Source organism: Drosophila navojoa, chromosome 4, assembly GCF_054131105.1.
Source record: "Drosophila navojoa isolate 15081-1374.11 chromosome 4, UAZ_NAV_1.0, whole genome shotgun sequence".
NCBI lineage: Eukaryota > Metazoa > Arthropoda > Insecta > Diptera > Drosophilidae > Drosophila > Drosophila navojoa.
In genome coordinates this window covers 1,971,057-1,989,263 of record NC_142892.1, presented here as the reverse complement: position 1 = coordinate 1,989,263, position 18,207 = coordinate 1,971,057, and the positions used below count along the sequence as shown (strand labels likewise).

Here is an 18,207-nt window from a genome sequence, read left to right as displayed (position 1 = left end):
TAAATCCAGATCAATGTTTAAAACTAGAAGAGTAGACAACCCAAATTAAGAGGAAGAAAAAAACAGAGAGCGTAACAGACATATAAGATATATATACACATATATTGCTTTAGTAAATATAGCTGTATTTGAGGGCAGAAAAACCATTCGATCTACTATCTAAATATGTAAACTTAAATAAATTATGTTTGATTCTAATCTGTTTACCTTCTTTGAAATGTACGCTTAGATCGAACATAATTAACGTCCTGTAAGCTGATCCAGCTGAATACATTTATCGATCGATTAATCGATTGATCGCTCGATCGACAGGCAGATAAATGAATGAGAATGGGGAACCAAATGAAACAGTATGCATTTTAGATCTCCTATTTCTTACAGCACTCCTTGCACTCGGCTTCGATCAAGGCGGATATGCCCTTATGCATTTCCCCGACAGCTTGGTATTCGGTAAGCCCCATGCGCCGGCTGTTGGAGATGTCGTAGACGCCATCCTTGGCCTCTGTGTGCTCGCCGGACGTGCCACGCACCTGTAGATTGTGCTTCTTGGCCATTTCCTCCAGCTTGGCCCTGTCCTTGCCCAGATGTGGCAGCTTTATGTGCACCGAGGCGCGGATCGTGGTGCCCAGATTGGTGGGACAGAAGGTCAGGTTACCCAGACGACTGTCGCTGCTGAACTTGAGTGAATGCGCCAGAGATTCGAGGCCGATGATCATCCGCTCGTAGACGCGGCCCAGGTCGCCGCCTCTCTCCATTGAGATAATCCTTATGTGATCTTCCTCGTTGACCCACACCAGAAACGTTCGGGCCCGATTGATGAAGATGCCACGCCCCGTCGGCCAGAACCGCGAGGCATTTGCTGCCTGTAGGAATCGATCGCCCTCTTTGAACAGATAGTGTTTATCAATCAGTTTCTGCTGGACATCCTTCTCCATGCCGACTAGCGGATAGTACTTCCCGGCGTGCTCATTGCACAGAGTACTCAATACGTTCGTAATCATGCACTCCAGCTTGCGGTAGTCGTCCTCGCTCAAGCACGGATTGAACGGGAAGTCTTGTATGGAGCGTCCGCAGCGCACACGTGTGGACAAAATGAACTTTTGCTCTGGATCGAGGTCGGGGAAGTCCGCACCATATCCAAAACAGGAAGCTGGATGCTTGGCACCCTTGCCGAATCCTTTGTGATAGTCGTTGATGATCGGATCGAAGATTTCGGCAAACGTTTGATAGGCCTCCGGATCGGGCGCATAGATGCCGACATTGGAATCGAGATTGCACAAGCCGGACTGTATGCAATCCAAGAGAGTCGAGCAGTACGAGGGCGTCACCTTGGTCTTCAGCTTGTCAAATATTGGCTTGGTCAAATGCTTCTTTAACAGGGACTTGGAGTCGGAATCAGCCAACTTCTGATAGCCCGCCTCAAGCAGCTCCAAGATCTCGCATGGAGCCATGCTGTACGGGCGCACTGACATACATTTTGTAAGAGTGCGAACCAAGCGAATTGAATACATCTTAAAGAGCGTGCGAAACACGGTAAATTTACAAGAAAAAAATCCAAAAATTTAGTTAATATTAATTTTGTTACAATCTATCCAAAAAAATAAACATATTGTTTTTCGACAAATATGGCAACGCCATCGAAATTCAGTTTGACAGTTAAGGAAACTAGATTCAATTTAAAACTTTACATTTTTAGAATACACCATTCAAAGAAAGGAAAAACAATTTACATTTGAGTGTCGAAAATTCGAATTTTAATAAATAAAAATGAAAGTTTCAAGTTCTGTTTCTAATTCCAATTCAAATAAAGTACCAATGAACGATAGTCCGCAAAATGAGTGGTTCATTTGTGAGCGAAGCTGCAAAAAACTATCGAGTGAAAAGAATAATTTATTATATTTATCGAGCTCAGTGCGAGTCGTCGGCTCATTCAATTAGTTCACTTAACTTTCAGCTCTGACTCGGGTTAGTGCTTTCAGCTGCGGCATTATAAGTCGGTTTTTTAAAATGGTGCAGGTGTGGTATATGGACAATGATGATAGCGATCAGCGATTGGAGCACAAGCGCGAGCCAGTCACCTATCTAGATTTGGAGACACTCTATAAGAAAACAGGCGTGGAGTATTTTAAGGTACACTCAAAGCCTAGCAACGACCTTGACAAAGTCGCGCTTATCTCTTGCTTCCGATTTCACTTGTAGATCAATGCAGACGACTATCAGAACGACGATGTGCTAAAAGAGTTGCGCAAAAAGCGTGGCTATACTTACGAGGATCAGGTATACATTAGCAAAATTGCAATGAGATTTCCTTCACTACAATTTACGTGTCATTTTGAACACTGCAGATCACCTGTTCCGAACAATGTCTGCCTGATTACCTAAACAAGCTAAAGGCTTTCTATACGGAACACTTGCACACGGATGAGGAGATTCGATTGGTCCTCGATGGCTCCGGCTACTTTGATGTGCGCGAGTAAGTAAACAAACCACTATTAGCCAGAAGGAAAAAAGTTAATTTAATTGAATTTTCAGTGGCGAAGACAACTGGTTGCGCATAGAGGTAATCAAGGGCGATTTGATTATAATACCTGCTGGCATTTATCATCGTTTTACTCTGGACAGCAAGGTACTTAGTTAATGTAAAACTATCAAGAAAATCTCTCACCATTGCTTATTCACAGAACTATATAAAAGCGCAAAGATACTTTGTTGGCGAGCCAGTTTGGGCTCCACACAATCGCCCCGCTGATAATATGGATTGCCGAAAAGCATATTTAGAGCAATTGGCACAATTGAGCAAAGCTTAATATTTACCATATCCTTTTTTTATAGCTTGACAAGCATTAAAGTTTATATTTTTTGAATAGCTATGTCGATGTCGATAAGGTAAACCAGTTCCAGTTAGGCAAAACTCAACGAATGATCTACTCGCTGGACGAAAACATATGATTTAACACATGATTTAGCATAATGTAAGTTAACAAGTTGTTGAACTGTTAATATTGCATAGCCAAGTTGAACACTAATGTGTTTTTAATTAATTACTATATATAAACATAATTATATTTTTCATAACGGAGTTTATAAAAACTCAAATTAAATAAATCAAGCAGCTATTAGCATTTTACATTTTACAGCGCTTGTTACTCCACACTTAACATGCCTGTTAAAAGTATGGTCAAATTAAGTATCGATACTATCGGGATGTACTGAAAACGCGTCTGCCTCCGCTTTGGCCGAAAGTTTGGTATGTTTTGAATTAGACGTTAACGGTCACACTACTGCGTTTATTTTAAATGTATAAGCAACATTTACAAAAACAACATCGAGCGGGTAGGACGCGCAGAAACGTTAGCGGATGAAAGCACCGTTTAATTATTTTACAATTACGACTTTGTTATTTGTTTACAAACAAAGCTGATAAAAAAATTGTGCTACTCGCGATTGTATTACAGGTGTAATTATTATTGCAACGGTTTCGCTCCCCCTCCTCTGCTTCGTGTTTGTATGTATATAATTAAATATGCATGTTTATTTAGTGAGTGAGAGAGAGCTGTAGTAAACAAATCAAATAGTAATTAAATTCAATAAGCAAATAAACAAAAGTGCAATATTTAACATAAAATTGATTAGCACAATCTGTGTGCGTGTAAAAAGGTGAAGAAAAAAGTAAATTTTTGGAAAGCCGTAGAAGGCAGCCAAGAAGCAGAACGACCAGCGACGACGCAGCAGTATCAGCGCGTTCTGCAAGTGTATTAGTGTTAAAGGCGCACAGTCTACACGCGTAAATACATATGTACGAGCATATGTATGTGTAAATAAGCAATCGAATATATATATATATCTAGATACATACATATATATGTACACAAGTAAATAAGCAAATTACCAAACGCAGCCACAAGAAAAAAGTGAAATTTCTCAAGGCAGAAATATTAATGAAATTTATCGTGCACTTTATCGGTGTGTGTGGTTAAGTGAGTGAGTGTGAGTTGTGTGTGTGTGTGCGTGAGATTTTGGAAAATTATTATAAATTCCAAGAGGCTGGACGCCAGCATCTCTGAAGCAGCGCCCACAACAACAACAATAAGCAGCAGCTTAACGGATTTTCTACTCTTTTTCGCTCTTTCTGCGGTAAGTTTCCAAAAAAAAACAAAGCACCAAAACATAATCATCCCAAGAACACGCTAAAAATTTTCATTACGTCGAAGAAAAATTCAATATGTATGCCTCGCCAGCCAGTTCCCCCGCCCTACATCTTATCCATCGCATCTGCTTCCCCTATCCAATTTAACCTCAACCGGTCTGGTCTGCTGCTGCTGCCGCGGCTGCGGCCGGCGTCTGCGTCGCGTGTGCATGTCGTTATATGTATTTATGTATGTGTGCGAGTGTGTGTGTTGAGTTTTCGTACTAGTGTGCGCTTGTCAATACGCTCGTTAAAAAAAACCCTGCGTCGCTACCTCTGCTTTGCTGCTGCTGACGTCGTCGTCGTCGTTGACGTTGACGCTAACGCGATGTCAGCGGCTTCTTCGACACTCGCGCACATTATTTTGCAAGCTGTTGTTAGCGTTGACTTTTTTCGTCTCTTTTTTCTATATTGACAATTTTTACAGCTTTTACCGTGTTTTTTTTTCCGGTAGGGTAGGCGTTGTTGTTGTTAGGCGTGTGGCCGTCTCAGTGACGCCATGCTTAGGCACTCGCTTTTATTATCTGCTGCTATTTTTTTTTTATTTTCTTCTTTTTTGTTTCTTATATTTTCAGTCTGTGGTTTGACTACGTTTTTATGTTTAGGCAACGGGGTTGCGCCGTTATCTATATACACATTTGCGGTTGCCATACCTCAGGCTAATGTGGGTGTATGTGTGTGTGTGTGCTTCACTTCGCTTGTTTATGTGCTGGGTTGGTTCTTTTTAGGATATTTTAGTGGCGTGTATTGGCGTCATTATGAATGAGCACTCGATGTGTTGCTTTGAGTGTTGTGTTAATGAACTTTCATTTGCAAACAACAAACAACACAAGAGAAACACCGTTAATCAGTTGATTGCATTGGTTTCGTACACTAGCAAGTTTCGTTAAGTGACCCTTCTCACATATACACAGTGGCGCCGCACACATTTAAATACGCACGCATGCACTTGTTCGTCCAGCCTCACTCACTCTCTCGCACTACTCTACCACTACCTTGGCCCCTTCCACTCGCATGCTCACTCTCGTTCGCTCGTTTGCTCTCTCTCACTTCACTGTATCTCTTTCCCTCTTGAGCCAACGAACGCATTTGGCAATAGCACGAAAAGTTGCATGCTCCAAAATACGCACACACACACACACGCATACAAGCGAATTCTACTTGCTCGCTCACTCACACTGACTGTTGGACTATGCTGGCTGCTCACACACGCACCAGACTGTCGTTAGTTTTAAACTTATTTTTGGCGTTCTTTATGTGCTTGCATTCTCGCCGTCTCGTCTCGATGACGACCCAGACCCGCATTTTCTAGTCGCTGCGTTGTGCTGTATGTGTGTGTGTGTTGTGTGTGCCAGTGTGTATTGGTATCAGTATCCGTGTATGCCTGTTGTGTGAGAGTTAGTATTGAATATTTGGGAGCGGGGCTATCAGTCGAAATTTTCATCGTTCAGTTTGTGTGTGCAAGTGAAACGGCACCTGTTTACCCACCCTCCTCTACACACACTCACACATGACAGAGGGCAGACTTAATGCAATGATTTTCCTATTTGGGTTATGATGGATTTTCTTTTCCTGTGACCCAACTATTCAAAATTTGCATTACAGCTCCGCTTATTGGATGGAGCTGCTGTAGATTGATTTTGGTATACAATTTTCATAAAGCTGAACTGCAGAATGCTTAGAGATAAGAAAAAAATGTTATTTAGATTGTTAAATTGTTATCACTTCCTATTTCCATTATTATTTTTGCCTAGAGCATTGAACAGTTTCCTGCACCTGTTTTACTTATTTTTTATTTCCTTAGCTGCGAATGCAAACGAATTGTTGAAATATCAGACACACACATACGAACATACGATAACTCACACGTACATACCTAAGCTCTCTGTATGCAGAGGCTTACAGCAATAACAAAAACCAGAAGAAGAAGAAGTACCAAATGTAGTTTAAAGCGCAACTAAAGCTAACACAGTGTAGTTGTGCCTGTGGGCGTTGACTGGGGGGTGTGGGTGGTTGGGGTAGAAATGGTATTTTAGTGCATATGCCAGCATACGTACAGACATATGTATATGTATGTATGTATGTGTGTGTGTATGCCTATGTATGTTTGCATTTCTATGTGAGTTGAGTGGATTTTATATCAAAAGTACAGTCGCTCAGCGATGTTGTTGTATTTCATAGTTTTATATGTGTGTGTTTGTGTATGTGTGTGTGAGTACATAAATTGCATGCTCATGCTTCAATAGTTGCATGCAACGATGCTTCGTTGAGTTACAAACACAACCACACATACAGATATATGTACATATGTATTTATATATATTGCATGTACTTGTATGCGGCTAAGCCTAAGCGCCAAACATTGTTGACAACTAAAACAAAAGCACAAACGGGAGAAACAGCAACACAAAATCATTGCGATCCCATTTAGTGATTACGTTCACAAGCGTTAGAGCGAGAGCGAGAGAAAGAGAGAGCGCGCGTTTATAACAGATAGCCCCCGGGCAGCAACAGAGATTTAGTGGTCACTCTCTCTTCGCGCTCTCGTTCCGTTTCTCTCTCTCTCTCTCTGTCTCGCTACCTCACTTGCTGTACATGTGTATGTGCGTGTGTGTGTGTGTGATTACTAAGAGTTCCTCACGTTTGGTGCCAACTTGAACTTAATTGCACGCCAATCGATTGTGTTTCGTTCCGACATTTTTGTTGTTTGTGTATTTTTTTTATCGATAACAAGTGTCAACATCGCTCAGTCACGATCGGGCCAGAGCAAAGGGCAAAGTTGCTGCAGCAGTGCAGCGGCAAAGGGTCAGTGTATGGTCACACACAGTGCTGCCAGAGGCTGAATATATTGTTGACTTTTTTTTGTTTTTTTATGGCTTTTTTTTTCGTCGCTTCGCTTAACTCTGGCAAGGCGCAGAACGAAAGAGAGAAAGAGCGGGCGCTGCTGCGACTGTTTGTGTGTGTGTGTGTGTGCGAGCGAGTCAGCATGCGACTTGGCTGTGCCTGAGTTGGAGCTCGGAATGGGAATGGGCTTGGGGCTTTTGGCTTGGGGGTGTTGGGGACCTTTACTTTTGGCTGCTGTCGCGTGTTGGTGGAAAAAAATCGATTAAAAGACATGAATAGAATTTATATTATACGCATACAAATATATATGTATGTATATGTACATAAATTTACTTTAATTTGCTGGTTTATATAAAAGAAAAGTGTTGTAAAATGTTGTATTGATTTTTCTAAGCTAAGGCTTGGGGTGCAGCAGCAGCAGCAGGAGCAGCAGGAGCAGCGGTGAATGCTTATGTATCAACATTTTTCGGCAGCAAACTATGCCCAGCGGTTGGGGGTGGCTGCGCCCTAAGGGTTGTCGTCGTCGTTGTTGTTGTTGTTGTTTGTGTGTTAGTTGAAATGCAGACGTTTTTGCATTGTTGTTTAGTGGGTGGCTCTGTGGCTGTAAAGTGGCCCAAAACACGGACAACACACGCACACACACACACACACACTGTTATACTATGGCCGGGTACAGCTGTGTGCATGTGTACATAAAGCACTCACCCACACACACACACACACACACACATACAAATATATAGATATATATATATAAATGTATACAGCTACAGTCGCATGCAAAAACGGATACAGCTGGAGAGACACAGATACAGATACATATACAAAACAAGCTATGTGGGTGGTTGGGCGTACGTTGGTGGCGGCGGAGGCGTGGCAGTAGTTGGGTGGCAACTGACTCGCTTCCTTCCTCGCATAGTTCAAGTATGCATATAATATCCGGGACTCGGGACTTCGGTCGGTGCCGAAAACGAAGCAGCTTGCAATACCAACGGGATTTGGGAGGCTGCTGCTGTGGTTGGAGTTGGATGGGTGGCTGGGTGGTTCGGGTGGTTTGGTTGAACAGCATCCGACAAAGGCCTACGGCGATTGCGACGCGAACAGCATTGCAGCTGTTTGAGTTGGGCGGGTGGGTGTTCGGTTGGTAGGTGGTTTATTCGGCTCTGCTTGAGTGGGTTTGTTGGTGGGTGGTGGTGCTGCGCGTGTAGAGTGTGGAATGTTGGCTGGCTGCGTGGCACTGGTCGTTGTCCCTTTTTGCTTTTTGGAGTAGTACAAATGTGTCGCGAGTGAGTGAAGAGGCTGGGCTCGCGGGCGGTGCGGGTGGTGCGGGTGGCTGTTGTTGTATGCCATAGTTGCGTAATCTATGCGATGATATGCCACTGCTCGCATTTTCGGCCCCCCATTGTAGTTTTGTGTGTGTGCTCGAACTACGACCCGCTGGCGATTGCATAAAGCACAGATCAGGGCCATGGCTCCAATCTAATAGAGGAGCTCTGAAGGGCAGAAAAGGATGGGGAACTGGAGTAGCGGTAGTCTGTTTGTTTGCATAGTACGGGGGGCAGTGCCTGGCTCTATGGTTGGCTTAGAAACAGCTGCAACAACAACTGACGACAACAACAACAACAACAAACTACAACAAAATCCACACAGCAAATGCAAATTTGGAATTGTAATGCACAGGAATCTGAAATAGCTGCAGTTTTTGCAATAGCCGAAACATATGTAGTCAGAGATACATCTAAATGTATCTAAATATATGTATATACATATATAAACATATATATCAGAATATCTAAACTTGTGTATATCTAATTTTAATTCCCTCTCTAAATGATTCTATATGAAATATATACATATTTAGACTAACTTTATGTATGTATGAATATATTATACATATATCGAGTAAACTAGTTAACTTTAACAATTTAAACAGGTTGTTTTTGCCTTAAAGCCTATAGAATCTATTTTTGAACATGATATCTCTTTGTAAATATATATTTCTACATATATAGTTTTTTATTGAATGAAATATTGATATACATACATACATTTGATTACTTTACTTTACTTTATGTTAAGGCTTTTTAATCTATGTAAAGGAAACGCATTTTATACAATTCATGTGCTATGGAATACTTTTAATATAATAAGACTTTAAGAATCTTTAAGTTTCTATTTATGAACACATACATATATTTTAAGAACATGCAATACATATTTATATGCATTGTTGTATACAATGCATATAAATATGTATACATACATATATTCGTGTATATGCGACTTTAATTGATTGAATTCTTGGTTCTTATACATTTATGTATGTTTCTTTGCTTAGATAGGAAGTATTCCAGCTTATATAGCTTTGACCACTAACTAAACACGTGATATACGAAATTTCCATAGATATTTAGTAGATTTAGTGATTGTAATCTTAGCCTATCTTTAATATACTAAGCATATTCATTTATATAAGTTCTATATAGAATATGTATGTGTGTATTAGAATATCGACGCATTTAACTTCTCCCATAACGTAAACGTAACGTAAATACTGTCAAATTATGTTTTGGGTATATCCCAAGAGAGCATAACTCACACCAACATACATATAGATTATCAATATATGTTTAACACCTGCTTTTGCCAGCTAATCCTCTTCTATAATGCCTATTCCCCATCTAGCTGTTTGCAGGAAATTAGTTTTAGCCACATTTCCGGCGCCTAGTTGGCCATTAATATTACCAAATTTTAATGGTAATGCAAATGCCACACCAGAACAATTAGCGCTGCTTTACACTGCATTGGGCGGCGGTTGCATGTGGGCGTGGCACTCAAATATATTCGACAGATTAATTATGATATATATATATATGTATATATGGACATGTGCATATATACATATGTATGTATATTTGTGTGTATTTGTAGCTGCGTCTACTAAACTACTCCTGCGACTATGAATTGCAAACGCAACTGTACCTGCAGCAGTGAGTTTTGGCCTGTGCGAAAGGGGGTGGGGGTGAGCGATGGTAGGTGCGGCAGGGCTGGGCTGGGCTGGGCAGGGGGTGGCTGTCGGGCGTTGTAGGGGTTAGCTGTGAGCAGTGACTAGGCGACGAGAGCGCTGATGGTTTTGCATGACTGCGTGCGTGTGTGTGTGTGTGTGTGTGTAGGCGAGTATATCTATGTGCATGTGTGTGTGTGTTTGGGACTTGGCTTCGATTTTGCGCGTTTGGCAATTATGTGGACATGTGTCTTGACACCGCCTATTATATATACATATGTATATGTATATGTGTGTGCATGTATTTGTATACATTTATATACACACAGACAACCACACTCGCATGCAGGTAGCGCCCCCTCACACACACACACGCCCACTTGAAGCAGAGAGGCGACCCCTGCTATTGACATGACTGCTCCTTCCTTGCCCCTGCTGCATTACGTATTTCTAGATACACATTTTTGTTAGGGCATTAAAAAAAATAAACGAGATATTCTCGACTGGCGGATTACCTGTAAGCAGATAAATAAAGAATGTCCCATTCTTGTAGAGTTATGGAGTATATTTACAGCCATTGAATATTTTTACATGTAATCGATTCATGTCAATAGCAAATATTTGATATATATCTGTATAATCATCCCATATTTCTCCAACTGTAACAAACGTCCGCACAAAATTCGGTATACCCCATTTCTAATAAAAATTTCAAGGAGTGCAGGGCATGAAAAAGAACAGCAAAAACCGTTAACCGACAACGACCAACTGCAAACGTTTCTGTATGTATGTATGTATGTACGTGCATGTGCCTGTGTGTGTTGAGCTGGCGAATGGGTGGATTTGAGCTGGGTGGCCGCCAGACAAAAAGGCAAGCAAACACCGTTAGCTTTAAGAGGCGACTTTAAAGTTTTCGCTGTGCCTCTTCGTCGTTGATACCTAGAAGCATAACCGTCTATATACTTATGTATTACATATAAATATGTATATGTATATGTATATACACTGATTATGTATCTACTTATAACAAAAGTTTTGGGCTTCCTTTACTTTGAAGTAAACTTGTCGAAGCTTTCGTTCGGTGGTTGACGATTTCTGGTTGTGCGAAGGAGGCGAAGGCGGAGGCGCAAAAATCATCACACACACATACCTACAGCTGTCGAAAAGTACAACAGCAAAACGAAAAAAAAAAAAAAAAACACAAATAAACTAAGAAAAACATCAACTAAAGGCAGCGGGCCACAGCGTTGCCACTTTGGCTGCTCATTTTCAATATTTCTACTCTCACTGCATTTTGCTTATGTTGTTTTATTATTGTTTATGTAGTTATATTTTGAGTTGCTTTAATTGCCACACACACATATACATACATACAAGCATACATACGCGAACAAATGAACACACGCACGCACAAAAACTCATATGCCTTTACTACTCACACTCTCACTTGGCACTTATTCTTTTGTCGCTCTCCCGCGAGCGCTCTCTCTTTCTCACTCTCCTCATACGCTTCACTGTGTCTGCTAATTTATGCACGTTGTTCGGTTTTTGGTGTCTGTGCAAAAGTTTTTTGATTGCCCATTTTATACTCAATTCAATATTATATTATTTTACATGCTTGAATGTGTGTGTATGTGTGTTTGTGTTTATGCGTGTGTTGCTCTCATTTTACAGCATTTATTTTGGCGTTTGTGCTGTTGCTACTGCTGCAACCGCCTAGTAGTAGTCAAAGTCAATGTAGAAGAAGACAGTCTCATATCTCGATTTTTCATGTAGTTTATTTTTTATATTCTCTCATTTTACTCTCGCTCTCACGGTCGCTGGCGTTCTCTCTTTCTCGCTCTGTCTCTTCTATTCGTACGTTTGCCTTTTTTGCTTGAGGCAATTGACCGTTTAAATGAGTCGCCGCTGTTGTTGTTGTTTTAGATGCTGTTGTTGGCACGTTGAGATATTTTCTTATTTGGGTTTACTTTTATTTTTATTTTTTTGATATACACCGTTCATCTCACTGCAAAGCTAAACGAAACCCTTTACCTTTGTGCGGGTAGCCACACGGTGCGGAGAGATAGTGTTGCCACTTTATTTTCAGCGTAGACAAGTTTCAAGTGGAATTGCCATGCAGTTGTTGTTGTTGTTGCTCTTGTTACTTCCTTGTTTCTGTCATTCTCAACTTTGTATATAGATGTATGTATGTATGTATATATTTATATATGAATGCATCCATGTATGTATATGTATATGTATATATACTGTATATATTAAGTTTGTATGTGTGCTTATGTAACTGCGTCGCGGTTCGTTCGCCAGGCAAGAATGCGCAAGAAGACAGACAGAGACCCATCACACACACACATACACATATGCATGTATAAATATGCGCACGATTTTGATTGTGCATGTGTGTGGCCTTTTTTAAACAAACTCTCGCACACACATATTGTATGTATGTATGTGTATAAGCAAAAACTGAAAATCAAGCAAATTCAGCGCTTTACATACTTTTGCATTGATCTTTTCCTTCTTTTTTCGTTAAGTTTTCATGGTCGCTGCGCTGCTGACGTTGGCTAATTATGATTATCACAACAACAATGTCAATTTACTCAATACTCGATCTTCTTCTTCTGCCAATTTCATGCAAAAACAAAGGCATCAGCAACAGAAACACGAAAAAAAAGTGGCAAAGCTGCTTTTGGTTGTTGTTTTCTTTTTCGGCTTACCATTTTTTTACCTGTTTACTCTTGCATCTCGCTCAAGCACACAGCACTGGCCATTATAAACATATACTCATACACACACACACACACACACACTTGCATAGAAACGCACACAAATGTAAACACGCGCGCGCTGGTTACACGTCATTAAGTGCAAAATAAGAACAGCGCATAAAAAAGTAGTATGTAGTAGTTTTTTCTTCTTTTTCGTTCAGTAGTAGAAAGCGCTGTTGCAGTAGGCTGACGTAGTTACCGTTAGATATTAAAATTGTTTGCCGTTGCTCAGCACTAAATATTATAATGCAAACATACATAAATACATATGTAAATGCTTATGTTTGTAAGATGTATGACTGTATATTAATAAACAGCTATAAATCTTTAGGGCTTCATTTGGGGAAGAAGCGGCCGTACCAGCAGCACCACCACCACTAACAATATCTCTTTAAAGCAGCTGTGTGAACAATTGCATATAAAATATATGTATATGTACATATACATATATGTATACATACATTTGTATATGTCAATGCATGTATGTATTTTCAATTATAGATACACACATACATATACATATGTATGTATATAAGTATTGGTAAACAGAGTTCGCTTATCAGCAAAAGCGCTAGAAAAATGTTTTCTCTTTTCGTTGTCATATTTTTTTTATATGCTGTGCGTATACATACTAACATATTCATATTTACATACATACGTATATAAGCGTGCGTCAGAGTGTGTGTGAATGTGCTAACGTTTAACATCAGTTAGCTATGAAAAACGCGTGCATGCTATTATTACAGGTGAACACATAAATTTACATACATATGGATGTGTATGCATGTGTGTGTGTGTGTATGTGTTTCGTTGGGTTTCTTTAGTTCAAGGCTAAAAATTACAGAATTTATGGCAATGTCTCCAAAACTGTGCCCAACCGTTTGCGTTATGCCTAATGCATATATATATATATATATATATGTATGTACATACTTAAATATGTATGTGTGTGTGTGGGTATTTGTATAAATATAGATTAACGGGCACTGAAGGCCACTTTAATTGCAAATGAAATTGAAATGAAATCTTACATTGGGACTTGAATGAATTTCAGTTTTCTCTATTTTCTTACCTTTTTGGCACTTATCGTGTCGCATTTTAAAAAATGTGTTTGTATATATGTACATAGTATAAGAATATATCTGTTTGTATGTATTGTGTTTGCTTGTGTGTGTGTGTGTGTGTGTGTGTGTATCGACTAACTGGTTTTGTTATTCCTTTGCTTTTTTGTTGGGCCGCCGCCGCTTCTGCTGCTGCTGCGCTCTGTCAGGGCAAGCGACGCCGACTGCGCTGCTTACCTTTTACGTGTTACTTTTTGGGGTTATTCTTAACAAGCAGTGGACAGCGCAGCGGCAGCAACGTCGGCAGCGCAAGCGAGGAGCAGATCGTCTCATTTTCATGTAGCATTCAATTTGTTTCTTTTTTATTCTTATTTAATTTTTTGTTGTTGTTTTTTGATGTTTTGCCAACAGAGAGAAAAAAATCAAGCAAAATCGAAAGGTAAAGCGCAAAGCCTAAAAATAGCCCAAGCATAGCAATGGCGTTGACGTTGACTGAGACGCGTTGGTAATTTGCTTGATTAAGTGGAATTTTTCCATACATACATACATACACACATGAAATTGCATTGAAATGCAGTCATTGAAAAGCCGTTAACAAAAGTGAGCCTAAAATATAAAAGAAAACTATATCAGTTGCAAGCACATACACACATACCCATGTACATGTGCATGTGCATTTCTATGTAGGTATGTATGTATAGATGGTTGCCTTGTCGATTTTATGTTTGCTATTTATTGCCTTTTTATGTGTTTTTACTTTTTCGCTGAATCTTGTTGTTGCTAGTGTTGTGGGAGAGAGAGGGAGAGAAAGAGCGACAGAGAGAGTGAGAAGAGGCGGCCCAGGCCAGGCCAGGCAGTCAGCAACACATACAGACAGACACACGCACATACCCGCAAAGAAGCACGGTTGGATAGACAAAAGCAACGAGACGAGCGCAGCGCGCAGTCTGCTTATGTACTAAAGTCGAGCCAATGTGTCTGTGAGTGTGTGAGTGAGAGCAGCGTGATATATGTACAGACACATGCATACGCCAGTGGCTTATATACAACAGTAATAATAACAACAACAAGACAAAGACTATGAGAAGAGCTTTACAAGCAGCTGAGCTGCGATTTTGCTATGCATGTATACATGTGTGTGTGTGTGTATTTATATCAAACAAATATGCAAATTGTTATTGCAAAATTGTGAAATTCGGCCATCATAAAAATAAAGCAACTGATCTAAGGCGTATTTTTTGCATAATACTAATTATACTAATGTAGCTACATATGTGTGCTTATGTACATACAACATACATATATGTATGTATATTAATGTGCAAGCAGTCTGGCAACTTTAAGCATAACTGTTTGTTGCTAATTTTTGCGGCTTGTGCATAAAACAGTTTTATCAGCAGAGCATCGCTTTTATTCCACTCAGCGTCTCTCTGCATGATGCGAATTTAAAATAAAAATAGCAACAACAACAAGAGCAATTAAAACCAGTTTGAAAGCTATTACGCTTTGTTGTTGCCTATGCCTATGCATGTACATAAGTAATATATGTATGCATGTATGTATGTCTATGTATGTATATAGGTATGCATTTATTTAGTTGGTCAACCTTAACAGAACCATCTACCAAAACAGCTGTAAGATTGCTAGGCCCAGACCCAATTCCAATTCCATTCCAGCCCCTTCCCTCTGCATACCGCGTTTGCCACTTGCCAATTACTCAACGCTGCCATAAAAGACAGTGCAAATATGTGTGTCCAGCGATAAGCAGCAAATCCGCACACTACAACAACTACAACAGCAACATCAACACATCAGTATTTTATATATACGCACACATTTATAGCTGGCGTCGCAGCGCAGTCGACGGGACGCCGACAGAGGCCAACGACTACCGGCAGCGGCAGAGACAGAGAGGCAGTTCTGCCGCCGTCGCTGCGACGTTTTTTCGTTTGTAGTGCGCGCAATTAATTTGTGTTAAGTTGTTGTTGTTGTTGTTGTCGTACGTAACCCATTTTCTAGAAATTTATTTATATACTACTTACAATCATGCACATAGAAATATTATTATTATATTTTGTTTTGCAATTTCCCGAAGCTTATCCTTATCGGCGCTATAAATAAACAAGAGAGACATAATTATACATTTATTCGTAGTTGTGCATATGTTGTAGGTATGTGTGTATGTACAAAATTATGAATGTGGTGAGATTTATATTAGCACATATTGTAATACAAATTTATGCATGTACATATGTATGTATGTATGTATGTATGTATGTATATAGAAGCATGTAAGGTTTACTGTATCAATAGATTAGAATGACTTGACACTTTGATGTCGTATCTTAGAATTAATATACAAGTACATGAGTGTGTACATATGTAAATGAGCTCAGGTAGATCTCTTTGTTAATTATGACTTAATTCTTGATTGTAAATTAGTCGAGTGGAGTTGCCACTGCGTTGAAATGTGTGCTGTTAAGCAGCTGTTAATAGTCGAGAGCGTTGACTTGACGTCACTAATAAATTTGAACATTTCACAAGGCGCAGCTTAGATTTATGCGCCAGTGCATTTTGCAGGCTGCCCGCCTGCCTGCTTGCACACCACCCCACCCCACCCCACCAGCACCACTAACACACAGTCCCATCATGGGGACGATGATGGTGAGTTAATACATATGTACAGTGCCATGTACAACAAGTCGGCCGCTCTCGCTCGCTCGCACGCGCTCTCATCGCGACAGCAACAGCAGCCCACCGCTTTGCTCCTCTCTCTCCCTCTTCCGTTTGCCGTTGCTTATGTATATATGTATGTATGTATGTATATACAATGGCAGGCCATAAGATATGCGCATTTCTTATACGACTATGTATGTATGTATTTACTTGTATATATGTATGTTTATAGATATTTGTATGTATGCAGTGCCTACTTATGTATATTTGTTTATTTATTCGTCCGTTTGTGTGCAAAGCTGCTGCGACTTGTTTTGATAATTTTTTATTTAATTCCTTTTATTGAAATGAATTGAATTATTTTGCGCATATCGCAAAAATAAAAGCGATTGCAATTGGAGTATGTTTGGTCTGTTTTGGAAGGGCCTTTCGTGGATTAGCAAACCATGGATGGTTGGGAAGGGAAGCGAAACGAAGGGAAGGGGTCACTTGACTTGTATGCAAATCGATAGGTCTGGGCGTAGTTAAGGTGTACCGTGGGTGTATATATATAGATAAATATGTGTGGGTGAGTGAGTGGTGTGCATGGGGTGGCCAGACAGTTTTCAGTGCACCCCACCCCCTAAGGCCCTCTGCCCCAAGTACTCGACTCTACTCCCAATTCGGTCGCCAACTGCCGCCGTCTGCCCGCCACTCTCATTTTGCCGTTTGGCTTTGGCTTTGGGTTCGCGTGTGTGTGCGACGCGCTCTCTCTTCTGTCTTGCTCTCTCTCTACGTCGGCTGCTGCTGGTGCTGCTGCTGCTGCTGCTGCTCACCGCAGCCGCACTCAAACACATTTTGCTTGTTGGTTGCTCTTCGCTTTTGTTGTGTTGTTGTTGGTGCTGCTGCTGTTGCTGCTCGCTGCGCTATGTACACAACTGTACTTTTGATTTAACCTTATTTCTTTGCTTTTTTTTTTTTTTGCTTTGTGTGTGTGTGTCGCTGTTGTTATTGCTCGTTAGTTGTGGCCTAGCTGTTGTTGTTATCGTAAGAGATGACTCTTACAGTACTTGACGCGCCCCACTCTACTCCACTCCAGTCAACTTCCCACGACTGGAATTCAAGGCTGTTCTGCTGTTCCCCTGGAATGCTGGCACTTATCGGCGGTCAGTTATCTACGCTGCTTCTTCTAATAACCGCTTGCGTTGGGCAGGTGCCAACGACCGTTAGATTTAAACTTGAACTTGTCTGCGATGTATAGTGAAAGCTCAGTAGAGCAAGCACGTTCGTTGCACGTTCATAGCGAGAGCATTAATAATAGCACCAATAGCAAAAAAAACAGTAATTGAATCACCATTAAACAATTTAAAAGGTTAAATAAACATTTATAAACTGTAATAAATGTATCATATGCTGAAGAAGTTAGCAAAACTTTTAATGCACACGCTCACATACACATGTACCCTATTGACACATATACACTCATACACACAGACGCGCAGAGCTTAACTTTAAGCGCTAATTGAAACACATTTAGCGCGCTATTAAACACAATTATAAACACTGAATGCCAACAAAAGCCAAAGCCAACAAATCGATATACGACGTTTTCTATGCATTCAATGTCAGGCATATAAAAAGTGCCGGTATCATATTAATACACACAATATTAAAGTATGTACATATATA

General features: G+C 40.4%; 3 protein-coding genes across 4 annotated transcripts in view; 2 read left to right on the top strand and 1 right to left on the bottom strand.

Moving 5' to 3' along the window:
• The window catches only part of simj (transcriptional repressor p66-beta simjang), a 31,839-nt gene that overhangs the window by 4,645 nt on the left and 8,987 nt on the right, over positions 1 to 18,207 (top strand). For both annotated transcript variants that reach the window (XM_089260562.1, XM_089260564.1), the window contains exon 2: positions 3,993 to 4,134. The gene's annotated coding sequence lies outside the window, so the exon portion shown is untranslated. The remainder of the gene's footprint in view (positions 1 to 3,992; positions 4,135 to 18,207) is intronic.
• Positions 108 to 1,661, bottom strand: LOC115562323 (arginine kinase 1). Its single transcript, XM_089260565.1, has one exon. It carries the CDS (start codon positions 1,509 to 1,511, stop codon positions 369 to 371), a length of 1,143 nt encoding a protein of 380 aa, XP_089116691.1. The 5' UTR covers positions 1,512 to 1,661; the 3' UTR covers positions 108 to 368.
• Positions 1,933 to 3,863, top strand: Adi1 (acireductone dioxygenase 1). Its single transcript, XM_030383630.2, has 5 exons — positions 1,933 to 2,130; positions 2,200 to 2,277; positions 2,346 to 2,473; positions 2,533 to 2,626; positions 2,682 to 3,863. The coding sequence occupies exons 1-5, from the start codon at positions 2,008 to 2,010 to the stop codon at positions 2,805 to 2,807; spliced, it is 549 nt and encodes a 182-aa protein (XP_030239490.1). The 5' UTR covers positions 1,933 to 2,007; the 3' UTR covers positions 2,808 to 3,863.